This window comes from Alexandromys fortis, unplaced genomic scaffold, assembly GCF_014885135.2.
Source record: "Alexandromys fortis isolate MF-2015 unplaced genomic scaffold, M_Fortis_MF-2015_v1.1 scaffold_42, whole genome shotgun sequence".
NCBI lineage: Eukaryota > Metazoa > Chordata > Mammalia > Rodentia > Cricetidae > Alexandromys > Alexandromys fortis.
In genome coordinates this window covers 10,884,995-10,904,402 of record NW_026067934.1, presented here as the reverse complement: position 1 = coordinate 10,904,402, position 19,408 = coordinate 10,884,995, and the positions used below count along the sequence as shown (strand labels likewise).

Genomic DNA, 19,408 nt, shown 5'->3' with positions numbered 1-19,408 from the left:
GTGTATGCTGTGTGGAGTGATGCACATGTGTGTGCTGTGTGAAGTGGTGCACATGTGTGTGCTGTGTGAAGTGATGTACATGTATATGCTGTGTGGAGTGATGCACATGTGTGTGCTGTGTGAAGTGGTGCACATGTGTGTGCTGTGTGAAGTGATGTACATGTATATGCTGTGTGAAGTGGTGCACATGTGTGTGCTGTGTGAAGTGATGTACATGTATATGCTGTGTGGAGTGATGCACATGTGTATGCTGTGTGGAGTGATGCACATGTGTGTGCTGTGTGAAGTGGTGCACATGTGTATGCTGTGTGAAGTGATGCATATATCTGCACCCACTTGGACATGCTAGTTCTGTCTTGTGTTTTGCAGCCTCTGCAACCCCATGTCAGAGTGTGGGATTCAGTAAGCCTTTCCACACTACATGTCATTGGACTTGGAACTTTTGAGCGTGGAGTAGGATGCCTGGCTTTTTCAAAAGCAGTAAGTCACAGTTACTTTTTAAAAGTAAGCAAGCTAAGCCTGAGTTTGTTTTGTGTATGTGAATAATCTTGTATCTGTCCAAAAACGAGATGCTAGTTATTTTCAGCATAGCTATTGTTATATAGCTAATATTGTAATCTAAGTACTAAATTTGATTTAGGGAGGATCAAGGTATTACATTTAAATTTAATGTGTCTGTCTTAGACAGTATTCTATTGCTGTGAAAAAAACACCATGACCACAACAACTTTTATTTTTAAAAAGAATTTAATTGGGCCTTTCTTATAGTTTCAGAGGTTTAGTTCAGTCTACATGACAAGAAGCATGGAGGCACACAGACAGGCATGGTAGCCAAGAGTTCTACATCTGGTTTCTCAGACAGGGAAAAGAAAGAGACCCTGGGCTTTCCTGGGCTTCTGAAACCTCAAAGAGTGCACCCCCAGTGACTCGCTTCCACCACCAAAGCCACACCTCCTAATCCTTTCACATAGTGACTAAGCATTCAAATCTGTGAGTCTCTGGGGGTCATCCTTGTTTAAACCACATTGTCTTTGTCCTGAATAGAATACCAGTGTGTGGTGGAAATGGGTAGAAGAACATAGGCCTAGTGTGGTACGGCTTAAGATAAACAATCAGATGCGTTTTCATTTCAATTGAGTCATAGGAAACGTCCATCTTATTAGGAAATTCAGACACAACGCTTTATTTCTATAAAAATAATTTTTTTTTGGTGTTAACATGAGAGAAAAGCGACAACCAGAAGTTTGTATTCCTTAGCATTCACAAATTATCTTAGTTCTGAATTGATGATACTGTTACTTTAATTTTGTGTATAGTGAGCCGGAGAAATGGCTCAGTGCTTAAGGCACTTGCTGCTCTTGCAGAGGACCGGTGTTCAGTCCCCAGCACCCACATGATGGCTCACAACCATCTGTAACTCCAGTTCCAACAGATTCAACACCCTCTACTGGCCTCAGCAGGTCCCATATGTTCATGCAGTGTTCACACACACACACACACACACACACACACACATGCAGGCAAAACACATTAAAAAAAGTTTTTTAATTGTGTATAGTGATGCCATTTAAGCTTCAAGGGTTTATTATGAGAAGGGAGTAAGATATTGCTCATCTGAGCATTTAACTTCCTTGAATTAGTGGTTACATTTATAAAGTATGTAAGAAACCTATATTTTCACAGTCACATTTTAAATTTTTAAATATACACTCTACATTTTCCTGAGCTTCATTTCTACTTCAGAATGTGTTTAGCTATTCGTAGTTTCCCTTCAGTTCTTACCTGTAGTCACCAGCTGTATTCTGACTTACAGGGATTTTTGGGGTCATGAAAAAAAAAAGAGACATTTAGTAAAGCAGAACATTTAATTGAATTTCCCAGCTTTGCTTGTTTGAAGGCACTGAAGTCTGACAGGTCAGGAGAAGAGAATCTAACAGAACAAAAACAGGCTAGCAGCAACTGTTGTCATGGATTTGGTGTCATTGTTAAAATGCTAAGACTAGTTAGAATGGCCCGTACTCTTCAGCTTTCCTTAATTCTAACAAACACTACTCTCGCTTTAGTGGTCTTAACACATGAGTTACTGTGTTTCTAAAAAAGCATAATTTTTTATAAATAGTACATTCAGTTGTGTCTCAAGAGTTTAAATTTTTTTCATGATCTCACTATTAGTAGTTTTAATAATGACATTTCTATTCACATTTACTTTTACTTAGGATTCAGGTGTTCATTTATGCGTTATTGATGACTCCAATGAACATATGCTTACTGTATGGGACTGGCAGAAAAAGTCAAAAGTAGCAGAGATAAAGGTAAATCAAAATGAATTTTGGATATTATCTTTTAGAGTCCATTATTTGACAGGTATTTGAATTTATCGTATATGTGTATCCAGATTATAAGAATAAATCCACAGTTCATATTTATCAGTGATACGACACCACAGTGAGATAACACAGAGTCCACTTGGGGCAGGGCACACGGTGCTGCTGAGACAGCAGAGCAGACATGTCAGTCAGCCTCTGCTCCAAGGCTTTCTCAATTTACAGGAAACTTTTACTTAAGAACATGCTTGATATGACGGAAGGCCACATATAAACATACAAGGTTTTGTGTGATGATTCTAGGAAGTGCTAGAGCAGGTAGAGGGACTGTAGCATTTATAAGTGCTGTAGAATAGCACAATCCCATTGTGTGGCTCAGGCTGGCTTGTAAGAAGCTTGTAAGTTAGCATCGCAGCTGCATTTACACGGGTCAGAAATGTTAAGAGTACAGAATGACTTTGATAAGTCCTTAAAGAAGAGTGTTTTCAAGGTTGGTGAGATGGCTCAGCAGGTAGAACTGGTCCTGCTCTTGTAGAGGACTGAGATCAACTCCTAGCACTAGCACCCACATCAGCTACCACCTTGTGACTCCAGCTTCAGGGAGATTAAGCCCGTGGGCACCTACACTTAGGTGGACATACCCACACAGAGACATACATAATTTAAAAGTTAAAAAAGGAAGAATATATATTTTGCTTCAGCTCCTTGTATCTTTAGTTGAGATTACTTTGTATAAATTTCAAGTTTTCAGCCTTTTGCTTTAAAATCTGGGGTTTTGTTGTCATATATGTATAGATAGATACAGATAAAGATATAGGTATAGATTGTACTTGAATATGGCTATCAGAAAACCTCACACTTTGAAAAACATAACTGAAGGCATAGATGATCTTTCACCCATTACCATTTTATATAATTTACATCACTGAAGTGCAGGGAAATGGCAGCAAATTGAAATAGGTGAATTTTTCTCTTTTGTAGTAAGGTCTACCAGGTGAGAGCAGGTTTCCCCCGGCCATGCCTGTGTCACCTTTCTAGAATATGTTGCTAGTACAGAACTCCATTGCAGACCCTCCACTGAGGGCATTACTGTCTGCCTGCAGATACTACACTATGTACCTCCAGCCTAGACTTCCCAGACATCGTATATGATGGCCCCACCCAATATTGCCTCCACCAGAGTTTCATTCTTGTCTTGTCTCCTCCTTTCTCATCCAGATTCCCCAAAGTCTCCTAAATGTCCATTTCCAGAATAGCTGATTGCAAAGCAAGTAAAGCTTGACTTCCAGGTATCTATTCCTGTTTAGGGCAGAAAGGAAAGCCTTCCTAGAAAAGAACCAAGGCATTTTGCCAGGAATGACTTGGTTCTAGGGCTACATCCCTGGCCTCCTCTCCACTGTCTTCCTCCCTGGGTATTGACCTTACAGCTTTCTAATGGGGCTCTCTCTGTTTAAGTCATTAAAGACCTGAGGCCTGATAATAGCTTTGTATTTTGTATGAGTTAAAGTTCAGTGTGGAGTTGCTGCTGGGTGGGCAAGTCGGTAGAACCATTTTGGAAAACTATTTTGCCTCTTAAGGCTGAGCATAGGCCTACTTGCTGACACAACCTGATTTTTCCAGAGTATAAACCCAACATAAATAGACTGATATATTCACTAGAATGCAGATTGCAGTGCTGTTTGCAGTAGCTAAAAAAAAAAAGTGGAACTACCCTGATCCCAGTTAGCAAGCAATGTGGTCCTTCTTTTTTACTTTTTATTTTCACTTTTCCTCTTTTCCAAGGAATAGTACAGCATTTAGACTGACCATGACTGGATCTCACAAATATCTTATTGAAAAATACTGTAAACATGAAAGGAGTACACTGCTTGCAGTTCCATTTACACAGCTCCTCTGCTTGATTTCCTGTGGACAGGCAGAGGCTAGGTGACGAGAAAGGGATCTGCTCTGTGTTGGCTCTGTTGTTGTGAGCTTTAGGACAGTACACTTTGCTCTTGCATCTTACACTTGTAGTGTGCTTTCCCAAACATATAAGAAGTATGCTATTATTCTTATAAATAAACATAAGAATTGATATAATAGTATAAGGATGTCAAATTTAAGCCTTGATTCTAGAAGTCTGTTGTTAAAATATTTTTGTTACGAAGCCAGGTAGGTGATGGTGGTGCACACCTTTAATCCTAGCACTAGGGAGGCAGAGGCAGGCAGATCTCTGAGTTCAAGACCAGCCTGGTCTACAGAACGAGTTCCAGGATAGCCAGGGATACACAGAGAAATACCCTGTCTTAGGGTGTGGGGGATTTAGGGAAATACATCTTAGAAGAAAAGGCATTTCCTAAAATATTTTCCCTGTCTTTGTAAGGAGCTATGATTGAATTTTGATAGCAGTAAGGATATATGTTCTTCTAAAAGTGTCGTTTTTTTATTTTTACAGACAACAAATGAAGTTGTTTTAGCTGTGGAATTCCACCCAACAGATGCAAATACTATAATTACATGTGGTAAATCTCATATTTTTTTCTGGACCTGGAGTGGCAATTCACTAACAAGAAAACAGGGAATTTTTGGGGTAAGGATCACAATGTTGTAACATCACTGGATGTGTGTGTGTGTGTGTGTGTGTGTGTGTGTGATATGATGCTTATCTTTTTTATAAACATAAAATCACTATGCCAAAGAGAAAACTGAAAATTCTTATTTTATTGTAGAAATATGAAAAACCAAAATTCATTCAGTGTTTAGCATTCTTGGGGAATGGAGATGTTCTCACTGGAGACTCAGGTGGAATCATCCTTATCTGGAGCAAAACTACCGTAGAGCCCCCACCTGGGAAAGGACCTAAAGGTATATTATTCTTGTGTTAAACGCGCTGCATAGTTCATGCCTAGTGCTGTGGCAGGTCGTGTGTCCGCCGTCCTGTCCTGCCCTGCCCCTTACCCGGCCAGAAGAGAAAGTCTGCACTAGAATAACGTGAGCATTACCAACATTCCTGTTAATTTTAATGTTCTTCATAAGATCCTTTCTAATGTGATTGTTTATTATACATATATAATCTACATACAAACAACAGACAACCTTGATTTTACTTTATTATGGTCTCCATTGGGAACCATGAAACTGTCCACCTATTTTTTATGGGTGGTGGTTGTTGTTGTTGGACAGGGTCTCACTGTGTAGCTCTTGACTGTCCTGGAATTCACGGAGATCCACTGCCTCTGCCTCTGCCTCCTAAGTGTAGGGAGTAAAAGTATGCGCCATCATGCCTGGCTATTTTGGTAATACCTTTCTCTCTATGTATGTGTGCGTGCGTGTTTCAAAACAGTGTTTCTCTGTGTAGCCCTGGCTGTCCTGGAATTCATTCTAGCCCAGGCTGGTTTTCAAGTCAAAAGATCCACCTGCCTCTGCCTCCTGAGTGCTAGAATTAAAGGTGCGAGCCACCACATCTGGCTATTTTTGTAATCTCTTATGTGCTCCCCTCAGACTGCACAAACAAGGAAGGAGACTTAAGTGTGCAGCTGCTCGCAGTGTTCATGCTCTCTTCCTTTCTCTGTTGCTGACCTAAAGGCAATCAGCAGTGCTCAGAAAAGTCACATTTTTTTAGGTGTCCTGTCTCTCCTAGGTACCTACATGCAATCAGAGTAAGTAAGATAAGTAAATCGTGAGGACAGACATCCACTGAACAATTCTTGAAGTTAGTTTAGGTGGAGGCAATTGACTGAGTAGACAAGCCTTGCCTTTCCCTGTGCCAGTGTGCCATCTCATTACATATTACCACGAATGCACTCACACTGAGAGGCCTTTTCAGAATCAGCTGTGACTGAAAATTTTTTAAGGCTGCCCAAACCTAGTTCATTTTCGCTAATTTTACAAACTTATTGACAGACTCGGTAGAAAAGTGAGTTAAAAATTGTCTCAGTAAGAGTCTTGTCAGTGCAGAGTTCACATGCATCAAGTGTGCTCCTCTAAAGAGTGTAACGTTCACTAATCCAGATTTAGCACCTGTTGGTACCTCCCAGAAAGGAGCCTGCTCCAACTAGTAGCACGCTCATCTCTCTAGGTGTCTCTATTCTAGGTAATTTATTGAAATAATGTGAAATGTGTGGCTTTGTATAACTACTTTCTTTTTTGTTTGTTTGTTTGGTTTTTTGTTTTTGTCTGTTTGTTTTTCGAGACAGGGTTTCTCTGTAGCTTTGGAGCCTGTCCTAGACCAGACTGTATACCAGACTGGCCTCGAACCCACAGAAATCCGACTGCCTTTGCCTCCTGAGTACTTGTATTAAAGGCGTGCACTATTGTAAGAGAGGGGGGCCCTTTGTTTGTCCTGGCTGCCCATGTTTTGTTTATCCATTCATCAGCTAGTATGCAATTTTAGAAAATAAATGGTTTTAAAACTTTCACCCCCTTTTCTCACAAGATCTATGGCTATTTGTTGACTTCAGCCATGTTTAAACAAGGCTCTGGCTGCCATTGTGAACCTGGTAACTAATTCTCAAAGGCATTGCCTTCCAAAAGCTGTCCTCCTGCCTCACTAGCCTCACTTGATTGACAGAGGCCTCAGAGTAAGCATCATGGGCCCAGGTCAGGGTTGGGTGACATAATTTCTTCTCTAGGTTCCTATTTCTCAACAGATTAAAAGGAGTGATTAGATTATTAGTGATTGCTATGTACTGAGCTAACAAAGACTTTTTTTTTTTTTTCCTCAAGTCTCCAGAAGTGGAAGACTTGGGTCCTGCCTGGTCACAGCTTTATTATTAGATAGCTGGTATTATGTATGCCCTTACTGTTCAGTCAGAAGAATGACACCACCCTAATATTTCACAACACTATCATAAGAGATGACAGTGAAGTTTGCAGCTACATTGTGTAAGAAAATAATTTTTAGGCTCCATAAGTATCGATGTAAATGTGAAGGATTATTTTCAGTCTTAAGCTCCTCTCCCTGCTGTGATTCAGTAACTTGCTGAGAATTGTCTTTTGATTATGAAGCTATGGGCGTTCTGAGTATTCATCCTGTAGCTCTGCTGAAGCTTTTTCCAGAAAGACACTAAAATTTAATGTGTTGTTATGCCAGGCGCTGGTGGCGCACGCCTTTAATCCCAGCACTCAGGAAACAGAGGCAGGCGGATCTCTGTGAGTTTGGGCCTGTCTGATCCACAGCATTGGTTCAGGGCAGCGAGGGCTGTTAGACAGAGAAACCCTATCAAGTGTTATTACTGTCCTTCTTATTTTCCCATTACCATATTAGGTGTCTATCAGATCAGCAGACAAATCAAAGCTCATGATGGCAGTGTATTTACACTTTGTCAGATGCGGAATGGAATGCTATTAACTGGAGGAGGAAAAGACAGAAAAATAATTCTGTGGGATCATGATCTCAACCCTGAAAGAGATATCGAGGTAAGACTGTCAATGGAACACTAAAATCTTTAAATAGTGGAGCTTCTCCTCGTGTATTTTGTCCCATTCTGAGAAACTGATACAGTCCTTACCATTCCTTCCCCCCTCCCAGAGGAGAGAGTTTGTTATGTCACAGAGTAATCTGTTTCAAACAAAATAATTTGGAGTTTTTGAGGGCTTTCGTTGTTTATTTTGCAGTGTAAGAAATTGAACTCAGGGCCTGACACAGGCTAGGCAAACACTATGAGCAGAGGCATTTGGTGCCCCTTCATGAAGAAATGCACCGTTTCAGAGTCATTCTGTGAGATCAGTGTAGTCATTGGTGTAAAAATCACTATTATATCACATAGAGTAGAAGTGAAATGGATCTCACAAATAGGCCTATGAATGGCCTTTAAAACACTTTACAATGCAGTCATCCTTTTGCATCTGTAGGGGAGCAGTTTCTGATCTCCCACAGACACCTGTGGGGTACTCAGGTCCCTTACGTAATGCAGTCAAGTGTTTTGTGTACTTGCACTTTAATTACCTGTATGTTGCTTACCATATCTGATACAATATGAATGCTGTCAGAACGTTTTCCTGAGTGGTACAGGAAGTAATGATGGAGGGTGGTGCATATTCAGTACAGACAGGTTTGTTTTCACTCTAGTATTTTCAATCCATAGTTGATTGAATCCTTGGACTATGACTCTACAGATAAAAAGACCAACTGTGTTTTTGATTTACTGAGATTTTTCTATTTTGGTTATTTTGACAATCAAGAATGAATACCCAGAAGAACATAAAGCAAAACTTAGGCTATCTTCTTTACAAGCTTCAGTAGAGCTTATTCCTCTCCCCACACTTCTAACCCTTAACTCTTGGAATCATATGAAATATAAATTAAATTTTACTGAGGTGAAATGAGATCAAGGTGAGAAACTGTAGGAGACCTTGTACTACAAAGATAATTACTATAGATGAGGCAAAGAATGTTGATAATATAACTTCTGTGTAATAAAATATAATTGAACATTAAATTACAATATGATGAGACTTCCACATTGTTTCAGATTTAGTCTGTCTTTATTGCCCTATAACTGCATCCAGCTGTGAACACAGCACTACTCAGATAGTAATGATCGCATGTTCCTCTGCTTACGGTAACTGCACACATTCATTTGTTCCAGGTTCCTGATCAGTATGGCACAATTAGAGCTGTTGCAGAAGGAAAGGCAGAACAATTTCTAGTAGGTACATCACGAAACTTTATTTTACGGGGAACGTTTAACGATGGCTTCCAAATAGAAGTGCAGGTAAGCTCTGCGGGGCCAGCGGTTTCTGTTATTTTTTGGTAACACCCACTGGTTCTTACAACAAGGTTTTTCATTTTCAGGGTCATACAGATGAACTCTGGGGCCTCGCAACACATCCCTTCAAAGATTTGCTCTTGACATGTGCTCAGGACAGGCAGGTGTGCATGTGGAACTCGGTGGAGCACAGGCTGGAGTGGACCAGGCTTGTGGATGTGAGTGGATAATTTCCCGTGCAAACTCCTCCCACTGGCAGTTGAAACAACAAAGGAAAAAAGGATTACGTATTGATTTAAACTTGTATTTGGCAAAGGCTTAGAGTAAGAGGGAAATGTTTGGTCTCAAGTTATAATGTGACTCTACATTGAAGAAGCAAGATAGCCATGTACACTCCCAATTTTTCTCTCAGTGTCAATGGTAAAAGTAGAATGATTTCATGTATTTGTGGAGCATTAATTATGAGATATTGGGGCCTCTGTGGTGTTGCCCTTGGTTTAGTACATGCTGTAACGGACGCTGTCTTCTTTATGAGTGATCTTATATCTTCTCCCTACTGTGCCCTTTCTAGCCTGAAAGAAATGCCTGGGGGTTCAAGGTTGAGACAGGTTTCTCTGTGTAGCCTTGGCTGTTCTGGAACTTGCTCTGTAGATCAGGCTGACCTCAAACCCATATCTCTGCCTCTGCCTCCCCCATGCTAGGATTAAAGTCATGCGCTGCTATAAGCGGAGACTGCTCATTTGTTTCCCTTGGCTCTCGGGAGTCGTTCTCCTGTTCCCTCTGTCTATGTTCTATTGCTGTGAATAGACATCATGAACGTGGCAACTCTTAGAAAGGAAAACATTTACTTGGGACTGGGTTGCAGTTTCAGAGGTATAGTTGATTATCAACATGGTGGGACATGGTGCTGGAGGAACTGAGAGGTCTACATCTTGATCCACAGACAATAGAGAGTAAACTGTGTCCCACACTGGGTATAGCTTGAGCATATAAGACCCCAAAACCCACCCCACGGTGACACACTTCCTCCAACAAGCCCCCCCCCCCCCCATAGTGCCAATCCCTGTGGGTCAAGTATTCAAACACATAAGTCTATGAGGGCATACCTATTCAGACCACACCCTCAACAGCTGTCCTCTTCTCCTCTAGGAACCAGGACATTGTGCAGATTTTCATCCAAGTGGTACAGTGGTGGCCATCGGAACACACTCAGGCAGGTAGGGTGAACTGAGTGATCTGAACTTGTGGGCTGTTTGAGTTATTGTTAAGTGTTCTGAGTCTCATCTGGGAATTCATCTCCTATATAACACACTTACCTCTTGGTGTACTCAGTAACCCTTTACTGAACACTAAATTAAAGGTAAGGCTGGAGGGGCTTGAAAATCACCAAAACACAGTTTGAGTGAATAAAGGATGTGTGGGGGTCAAGTATGCACTCACACATGGCCTTAGGTTTTTCATTGTTTTAATTGACTAGCTAGGAGATGGCTCAGCAGGTAAGGTGCTTGCCACCAACTCATGAACGTTGTCCTCTGACTGCCACGTGTATGCCATGGCACCTGCACTACCCTCCAGTCCGTCCTGTCATTGCTCCCCCCAGCACTGAAGTCACTTTCTAATATTTATGAAGCTGTGAAGTCACTTGGTCTTAGTGACTTAGACTAAAGTTAAGGCAATTATTACTTCCTGGAGTTGTGAGTAGAAAACACGTGACTGAGAGGACTGTAGTAAGTGACTACATATATAGTGTTGGCAGTTAGTCTGTGGTGTCTGGTATGGAGCTGGAGACTACATAGAATCTAGGGCAGATGCAGTTTTCATTGTTCACTTTAGGTATAACTTTGTGGTAGGTTTCACAACTGTTTCCGTGCTTTTGATTCATGGACCTTCCATTTGTTCTTATTTTTTCCTTTGGTCTGTGAACACTTAATTGTCTAAAAGTGAGAAGATACTATTATAGCCATTCAGATTATAATTGCTTCTCTTTTATACCTGGGGAAAAGTCACATTCAGGGCTAAGAAACTTGTCCAAATTGTGCATGAGCCAGAAAAATGACTGGTAAAATGTTTAAAGATGTGTCTGGGTCCATTTATAGATTTCTTAATCATGGCACCAAGCAGTAAACTCACTGGTGACTCAGAGTTGTCAATATGCATTAGTGCTGCACTAAGGAAAGAAATCAAAGCACTTCTCTTGGAGTGATGTAACCAGGAGTGAGCTTGATTGAGTCCTCTATTTCCGTCCCTGTGTCTGTCTTCTCTCTGTGGCTTATGGGTTCTGGCCGGCTGTAAACAGTCTATTATATGAGTCTGGATCTGTGTCCCTGTGCCTGCCTTGTCTGTCTTGTCTGGTCCCTAACAAAGGGCTTTTGCTTTGTATGCATTGAGTAGCTCAGAAAGAACGTGTCACTTGAGAAGGAATGAAGCATCAGTGCACATATTTATTGCATAAGTTCACGTGCATCCTGTTTGCTGTTCTCAGCTAATGATTAGCATAACACACACACAGACACACATGTGTTTTTCTGGGCTCAGCATGCGGAAAAGATCAAAGTTGTGCATTAGCTTCGATAGATTACATGGAAAGTCCAAGGCAAGTTACATTGTTCTTTTAAAGGCAACTTAAACAGGCTGACTAGGATAGCAGTATTAAGTCTTAAGTGACCTCAAGGTATGTTATTAACGCAGCTGTGAGGTCCAGCAATAATTCTAGTAAGAGATGTTTTGATAATATCTCCACATATAAGCTCAAGAGCAAATAAATTATCAGTGATAAAATTGTCATTTTAAAAGAGTATATCGTGTGTGTGATGCCTGGGGATTGAACCCAGGGCCTTGTGTGCTAGACAAATGCTCTACAACTGCCCAAAGACTGTATTATATCATTTTTAAAGGGGAAAAAATGAGTGCATAGCCATAAGTGGGCTTAATTACCACTGCTCAGCTTCATTGAGACATGATCTATCATAAAATTCACCTAAGTTTATTATCTAATGATTTTAGTACATACATAAAGCTGTGTAGCATAATTTCAGACTCTTTTCATTAGCCTAGGAAAAAATTCTTTATCTGTTAATAGCAATTCCTTTAGACCCACCTACTGGCCTTTTCAACTATAGGCAGCTGATTAACCTTTTCCTATAGGTTTGCCAGTTCTGGACACTTCTTATGATTGGAATCACAAAGGCATGCCTTGGTGACTGGCTTCTTTCAATCGAAGTAGTAAACGTATAGTACTTCATTCCTTTTTATGACCAGATAGAATTTCATTATGTGGATACGCTATCTTAGGAAACCAACGACTGTTTGGCTTTCCACCTTTAACAATGGAATGATCCTGCTACAAACATTCTTGTACACGATTTGGTGTAGGAGTATGTTTTCAGTTGTCTTGGATGTCAGTAGACTGGCCAGGTCATATAATTCTGCCTAGTGTTTTGACCAACTTTTGTACATCAGCTGTACCATTTGCAATCCTGCCAGCAACTTAAAAGGGCTCCAGTCTCTCCACATCTTTGCAGCAGCTCCTTCCTCACCTGTGTTGTGGTCACAAGGGGTGTGAAGTAGCTGTCGGCGTGGTCTGCATTGGCACCAGCCATGTAGCTGTCACTCTCAGCAAATCGTATATTCACATCCTGTTCCACATCAGATAAATGGTCGACTGAATTAGACTTTTCTTCTCTTCTTGGCTTTACATTTTCAATTTTTTGAGACAGGGTTTCTCTGTGTAGCCTTGGCTGACTCAGAGATCTGCCTGCCTCTGTCTCCTGGGTGTTGGGAATAAAGGCATTTGTCAATTTTTTTTCTTTCATCTTTTGACTTTACATTTTTCTAATTACAAAAGTAACTTTACTTTTAGTTTTTATTTTCATGCATGTATATGTCTACCTGTATTCCAGAAGAGGGTGTCAGATCCCCTGTAGCTGTGTAACAGGTGATTGTGAGCTACCCAGCATGGAACTTGGGTCTTCTGGAAGAGTAACAAGTACCCTTCACTACTCAACTGGCTCTCTAGCCCCATGCCTGTGTTTATAACTAGAGGACTGCAAAAAAACAAGCAAACAAAAAAAAAAGAACAAGGCCCATAGGACACTTTTTTTTTCCAGAACATACTATCATGGGTGTATATTTTTTAAAAGAAATGAGATAAATTTATTTAAGGACATCGAGGTAGTTCTACCTCTAAATTGTCTGTGCATAAATCATATACCCAAGCATGATGCCACATGGCTGTGATCCCAGCAGTTGGGGGAAGGTAGGAGGATCAGGTGTTCAAAGTCAGCCTCACAGTCATTCTGAGCTACATGAGACTTGACTCCCACCCCAAAAAAGTCCATCATGATAAAGAGTGGTGCTGCACATTTTGGTATTTGGTTTCCACATCAACTTAGTCTATGACAGATGACTTCCCATTCCTGATGGCCATTATGTTTAGAGAACCCATTAGACCCTTTAGGCCGCATAGAGCCTCATAGTGATGGCATGTTGCTCCCAAATAGAAGCTTTGTTTTAATATATACACCCTAAAATGACAAGTGATTAAATACAATGTGAAAACTCAAATTTTGTTTGTAGAAAATTCCCTTTGCTAAGAAGATCCTAGCCACAGCAGCATCTTCTGAAAGAACACAGTTCATGCAGGGAAAAGGGTGGAGCACCCCAGTATCCCCACACACTTTAACAACCTCATTGACTTACTATTAAAGATTGTTTGCCAGGCTGGAAGGAGGACTCAATAGATAATGCTCTTGATATGTAGGTATTGACTGGAATTTGGGTCCTCAGAATCCACATAAAAGTTAGGCAGGTGTGGCATGTAGCCTTTAATCCCAGCAACAGCTTAAGGCTTCCACACACATAAAAATAAAAATACGAAATAAAATTTCATTCCAAAAATAGAAGAATCAATTTTCTGTATATTTAAAGAAATAGAAAAAAATACACAAGAGTTTGTCTTTTGTTTTTAAATAGGTGTTATCTATAACAGTGTAGGTTTCTATACATGAGAACATGGATCTGGGCTTTGTTGCTTGCTAAGGTTGCTTCTAAACAGATAAAAGATTCTGTGTAGTTTTCCTAAGAAAATTAAAGTGATTTAGAAACAGTCTTAATATTAGTTAAGGGTTTGCCAACTTTAACATTAATAATTTTAAATATAAGAATATAATAAATTTTTCATAATCATATTAAAACTTGAAGCCTGATACTCACACTAACTCTGTATGTCAAGATCCAGTTAGTCTTAGTTGTGATGTCATCTTATTCTCTTTTTGAAAGGGCAGTTCTCAGTGCTTATAGTGGTGGCCTGAAGATTGATCAGTAACAGTTCAAAACAAACCTACAGTCTGTGGGCACTGTCAGCTGCACCAACGTATGTTCAGTAAACATGGGCCATATGGCCTCAGTGTGCCAGCTTCCTACTGATTGGCCTTTAAACTCGTGTGTATAGAAGCTGTTAAATGACAGTTTTTGAGTTAAATTAGCTACCTAGAAATTCCAGCCCATCATTCACAAAATTGATAAAATTCATTCATGAATGTATCTCTGTTCCATCCACCTCCCCAGCTGTGCCGCTGGTATCCCTCCTAACCTCCATCAGTGTTGACCACATCCTCCTTACAGGTTCTTTTTTCCACTGCTGCTCCATTTGCTGTCTTTCAGCTCTGGTATAATCTTTAAAAACCTTGACCCTATCGTTTTATTTTTCCGTCTAAACAGTGCCTAACTGAGGTACGGTTTGACACATTCATTGAATTCTGAAGTAGAAGTGAAAACACAACGAGATCCATGTCTACCTAGCAGGATTTTATTTAAATACAATCTTGATTAGACTATAGAAGCACAGTCTTAATTAAAAGATTAATACTGAAATTTTTAAGTTAAAAATGTAGAAAAGGGGGCTCATTTGCTAAGAGCACTGGTTGTTCTTCCAGAGGACCTGGGTTCAATTCCCATACCCACATAGCAGAAACTGTAACTCCAGTTCCAGGGGATCCGACACCCTCTCACAGACAAACATGTAGGCCAAATACCAATTCAGATAAAAATAAAATAAAAAAAAATGTAGAAAAAGTCAGCTACCTTTTCCTATAAATGTTTATGTCTGAAGGCAGTTTTTATTTTTCCCTTCTTTCCTTCCTAAACAGGTGGTTTGTTCTGGATGCAGAAACAAGAGATCTCGTGTCCATCCACACCGATGGGAACGAGCAGCTCTCCGTGATGCGCTACTCAGTAGGTGGGCAGTCCTTCCCTCCCCTTTGATATGCACTGCTGACATCACATTTACTTGTTGATGATGTTCACTCCCTCTCTCAAGAGTTGTGACATTCCCCTGAACATCAGGTTAATGCCACTACTGGAAACTACAAGAAACCTGAACAACTAGACAGCATCATGAAGATCAAGCAAGCAAGCATTTAGAATGAACTATCACAGCTGCAGGAACTGTTAGAAACAGTACAACCAATCATACTGTATACACCAGAATCTTTAGATATTAAGCTGAATGTAGTAGTACGTTCTTGTTGGGACTGTCCAACCTTAAATAATGACACAGAAACTTATTAATTATGAAGTCTTGGCCTTTAGCTTAGGCTTGTTCCCCACTAACTCTTATAACTTAATTTAACCTGTTTCTATTCATCTATGTTCTGACACATGGCTTTTTACTTTTCTTGGATTCTGTATGTCCGACTCCTTCCAGGTCTCTCTTTGCTGGCATCTCTCACATACTCTGCTTCATCTCCAGTTCCTCTCTCTCCCCAGAAGTCCTGCCATTTTCTCATTCTAGCTATTGGCCGTTCACCTTTTTATTAAACTAATCACAGCAATACATCTTCACACCATATACAAATATCTCTCAACAGCTTTGTTACATCTAATTAGCAACCTTTCCTTTAATGTATAAAAAGATATAAACAGTGGAGAATGGAGTTCAGTAGTAGAACTCCTTGGGTTCAATCCTTGGCGCTGCCAAAAAATTGGTAGAAGAAATAGCCAGAATGCACACTAATACCGTTTCTCTAGTTAGCGTTGCTTTGAGTTCTATCATCATAATTGTTTGTTATGTGATAAAATACTTAGTAATTCACTGTAAAAAAAATTCTATAATTCATTCACCTTTGAGTAGCTTTTTGTATTTTATTCAAAATGTTTCACAATATTCCAGTTACTTTGTTGTTGTTGTTACTGTTTATGTAGTTTGATTTATAGTATTCTTTTCTAGAATTAGGCTCACTTTTTTTGAGGCCTAGTCTTTCCCAAGCTGGCCTGAAATTCACAATTCTCCTGCCTCGTGGAAGAACTGGGATTATAGGAATGCAGACCTGGAATTTCTTAACATTTGAACATTTTTGGATTGGTGGGGTTTTTTTGTTTGGTTGGTTGTTTTGGGTTGAAACCAGGCCTCCATGTACATGATAGGCAAACACGTCGTCAAGGAGCTGCTTCTTTGGCCCAGAAAGTATATTCTCATAGCTGTTGAATCAGGAGTAAAGAAAAAACATGCTTGATTGATTCTTTATTGTTTCAAAAGAAGCACAGAATATGGGGAGAAGATGCATGTTTACCAAGATGCAAAATCCTAGAAAAAAATCAGTTTGATTTCTATTGTTTTAGGTGTTGGTTTTTTACATGTATTATATGTGCACATGTGTCAGAGAACAACTTTTGTAAGTTAGTTCTATCCTTCTACTACATGGTTCCTAGGATGGAAGACAAGTTGTCAAGCATGGCAATGTATACCTTTCCCTTCCAACCCATCCTGCCTGCCCCAAAAGAGTCATTTCGAAGCAGCAGAGTTTTCTGTTTTGTTTTTATTAGTTTGTTTTTAATGCTGGAATAACAACCTCTATGAAATGTAGCATTTAAAATCCCAAGATCAGTGGAGTTTGACCAATGGTTATTTGTTTAGCATAGTGGTAGTTCCAACCAAAAGATACAGAGCTAGAGAGTGTGGTGTATCCCTTCCCAAGAAGACTTGCCTTGTAATTGGTAAGAGCAGATGTACCTGCCTAGGTGTGCAGCTATGCATGCTTAACTTACTGCGTGGACACTGTGCTTCCACCAATAGATGCAGGGAAATTGCTCTGAACCCAGACTAGAAAGTGTTTTCAAGGAGGGATTCTGTGTTGGACTAGGTAGGTTATTTGATTTTAGGAAATGTTAAGTGATTGGATTTGTTCATAAAATGCCAAATAACAGTTAGATTGATGAGATCTAACATTTTTTATAGACTCAATAAGGCAGCAGACATTTTTCCAATAAACACCTTTTTGTTTAATTCTAGATGGTACTCTCCTGGCTGTAGGATCTCATGACAACTTTATTTACCTCTACTCAGTCTCGGAAAATGCAAGAAAATACAGCAGATATGGAAAGTGCACTGTAAGTAGCAACGTAGAATGACCTAAGTTACAAAGTAATTGAGAAATTGTATTCTGTTAAAAAGAGAATTAAGTGTTCACTTTGATGTAGCTTGTTTTCTACTGTTATTTGCTATAAACTCTAATCTATTTCTGTGAAAACTGAGATTCCTTGTATCAGAAAGCATGGGCCCCTTGCCTTGATCCCCAGAACCTTATAAATTCGCTATTGTGACACACTCTTGGCACGTGGAGACGAGGATCAGTATTCGGGGTCATCCTCGGCTACCTAATAAGTTTGACACCAACCTAGGATACATGAGACTCTATCTCAAATTTTAAAAAAAAAAAAAAAAAAAAAAGGAGGGGAAACCTGGAGAGGTGTCTCAGTAGAAAGGAGCATGCTCTTGCAGAAGACCTAGTTTGGTTGTCACACCCACATTGAGCTGCTCTCATCCATCTGTAACTCCCGCTCCAGGGAATCCAGTATTTCTGACCTCTGTGGACACTGTACATACCCATACACATAATTAAATAAATTTTTAAAAAGAAAATTGTAATTACTGGTCTGTAGACCACAGCTGTGTGTTCTGGAAAGGTATCTACCCCTTAAATGGGAGCTCAGTATTTGCCTCTCTAATTAGTATGAAGGCAGTTTGTTCGGGCTGTTTTAATGGGAGATTGTGTTTGTTTGATAAAAGATATTTCTGCATAACCCTGACTGCCCTTGAACTTGCTGTGTAGACATGGCAAGCCTCAAACGCACAGAGATGTGCCCTGCCTCTGCCTCCAGAGTGCTAGGATTAAGGTGTGTGTCACCACACCTAGCTGTGGGAAACCTTTTAGCTCAGTGTCCCTGTTTCTACCCATCCCCAATATCCCTACAATATCCTATATCATCTGTCTGCCTCTAAAATGGAATAATTTCAGAGATATCTGCATTTAAGGAAGTTAGCAGAAACATATTTCCTGAGATTTGTTTACACATTTTTGAAGGTAATAGGTTATCTTTATAATATGAAAATTAAATTCTATAAACAAGCTACATACTGTTTGGTAGGGTACTCAGCTCTAACTAGAGAAATTGCTTAGGTACCAGGAATATCTGGAAAATGTGTTTCTTTTCCTCAAAAAGTACAGTTGCCAGGCATGTTAACACACATTTGTAATCCCAACACTCAAGAGACAGAGATGCAAGAATCATTGCAAGTTCCATGTAGCCAGGGTACTCAGAAATAGCAAAAGACAAAAACACTAACAATTACTTATAACTGAAGGGGGGCTATAGCTCAGTAGTAGAGTACTTGCCAGCATGTCTGAGGCCCTAGGTTCAATCCCACACAGGAGAAGGAATGCAGATTATAGCCTTGGTGGTTCCAGACACACAAACTGGATCCCAGCTCCTGGCCTGAACTTCACGCACTACTTCTACACTAATAGGACCTTGAGCAGGTTGTGCTAGCCTTCTGCTTCCGTCTTCTCGCCTACAAAGTGAGGGTGGTAGTAGTTTCCACTTCACAGGATTAAAAGACGCTAATGCGGGGCTGAGGACATTGCTCAGGAAATAAGAGTGTTTCCCGTGCAGGCATGAGGACTGAGAGTGAATTACGAGCACCCACATAAGAAGCTGGGCGTGGGTACGCATGCCTGTAATCCAGTGCTGTGGGGTGGAGACTGGAGGATCACTGTGAGTTACTGACTGCCAGCCTGGTTCCAGATACACAAGAGATCCTCTCTCAAGGACAAGGGTGTACACTTGATGTCCTCCTCTGACCTCTAGGCACATATATACATGCACCATATGCAAAAGAAAGAGAAGAGTTGAATGTACATAAAGACCTGAGACTCGTACCTGGCATAGAAATACTCGATAATTTGTGCATATTATCTTCATACAAAATGAAGTAACTTAGTGTATATGTTAGGAAATTATTCATAATTAGCAAATGACATGATGAATTGGTATGGTGGCACAAATCCTTTCATTGTCTTGATAAAACAATTCACTTGGGTGGCACAAATAAGAGTTAGT

The 19,408-nt window shown here is 40.1% G+C and overlaps 1 protein-coding gene across 3 annotated transcripts in view; it reads left to right on the top strand.

Annotated features, from left to right (window-relative positions):
- The window catches only part of Eml4 (EMAP like 4), a 121,042-nt gene that overhangs the window by 89,736 nt on the left and 11,898 nt on the right, over nt 1–19,408 (top strand). For all 3 annotated transcript variants that reach the window (XM_050145983.1, XM_050145982.1, XM_050145984.1), the window contains 10 exons: nt 370–480; nt 2,217–2,312; nt 4,759–4,893; nt 5,033–5,168; nt 7,570–7,721; nt 8,894–9,019; nt 9,100–9,231; nt 10,163–10,230; nt 15,160–15,248; nt 17,301–17,398. In XM_050145983.1, the coding sequence (XP_050001940.1) occupies nt 370–480; nt 2,217–2,312; nt 4,759–4,893; nt 5,033–5,168; nt 7,570–7,721; nt 8,894–9,019; nt 9,100–9,231; nt 10,163–10,230; nt 15,160–15,248; nt 17,301–17,398 (1,143 nt within the window). The remainder of the gene's footprint in view (nt 1–369; nt 481–2,216; nt 2,313–4,758; nt 4,894–5,032; nt 5,169–7,569; nt 7,722–8,893; nt 9,020–9,099; nt 9,232–10,162; nt 10,231–15,159; nt 15,249–17,300; nt 17,399–19,408) is intronic.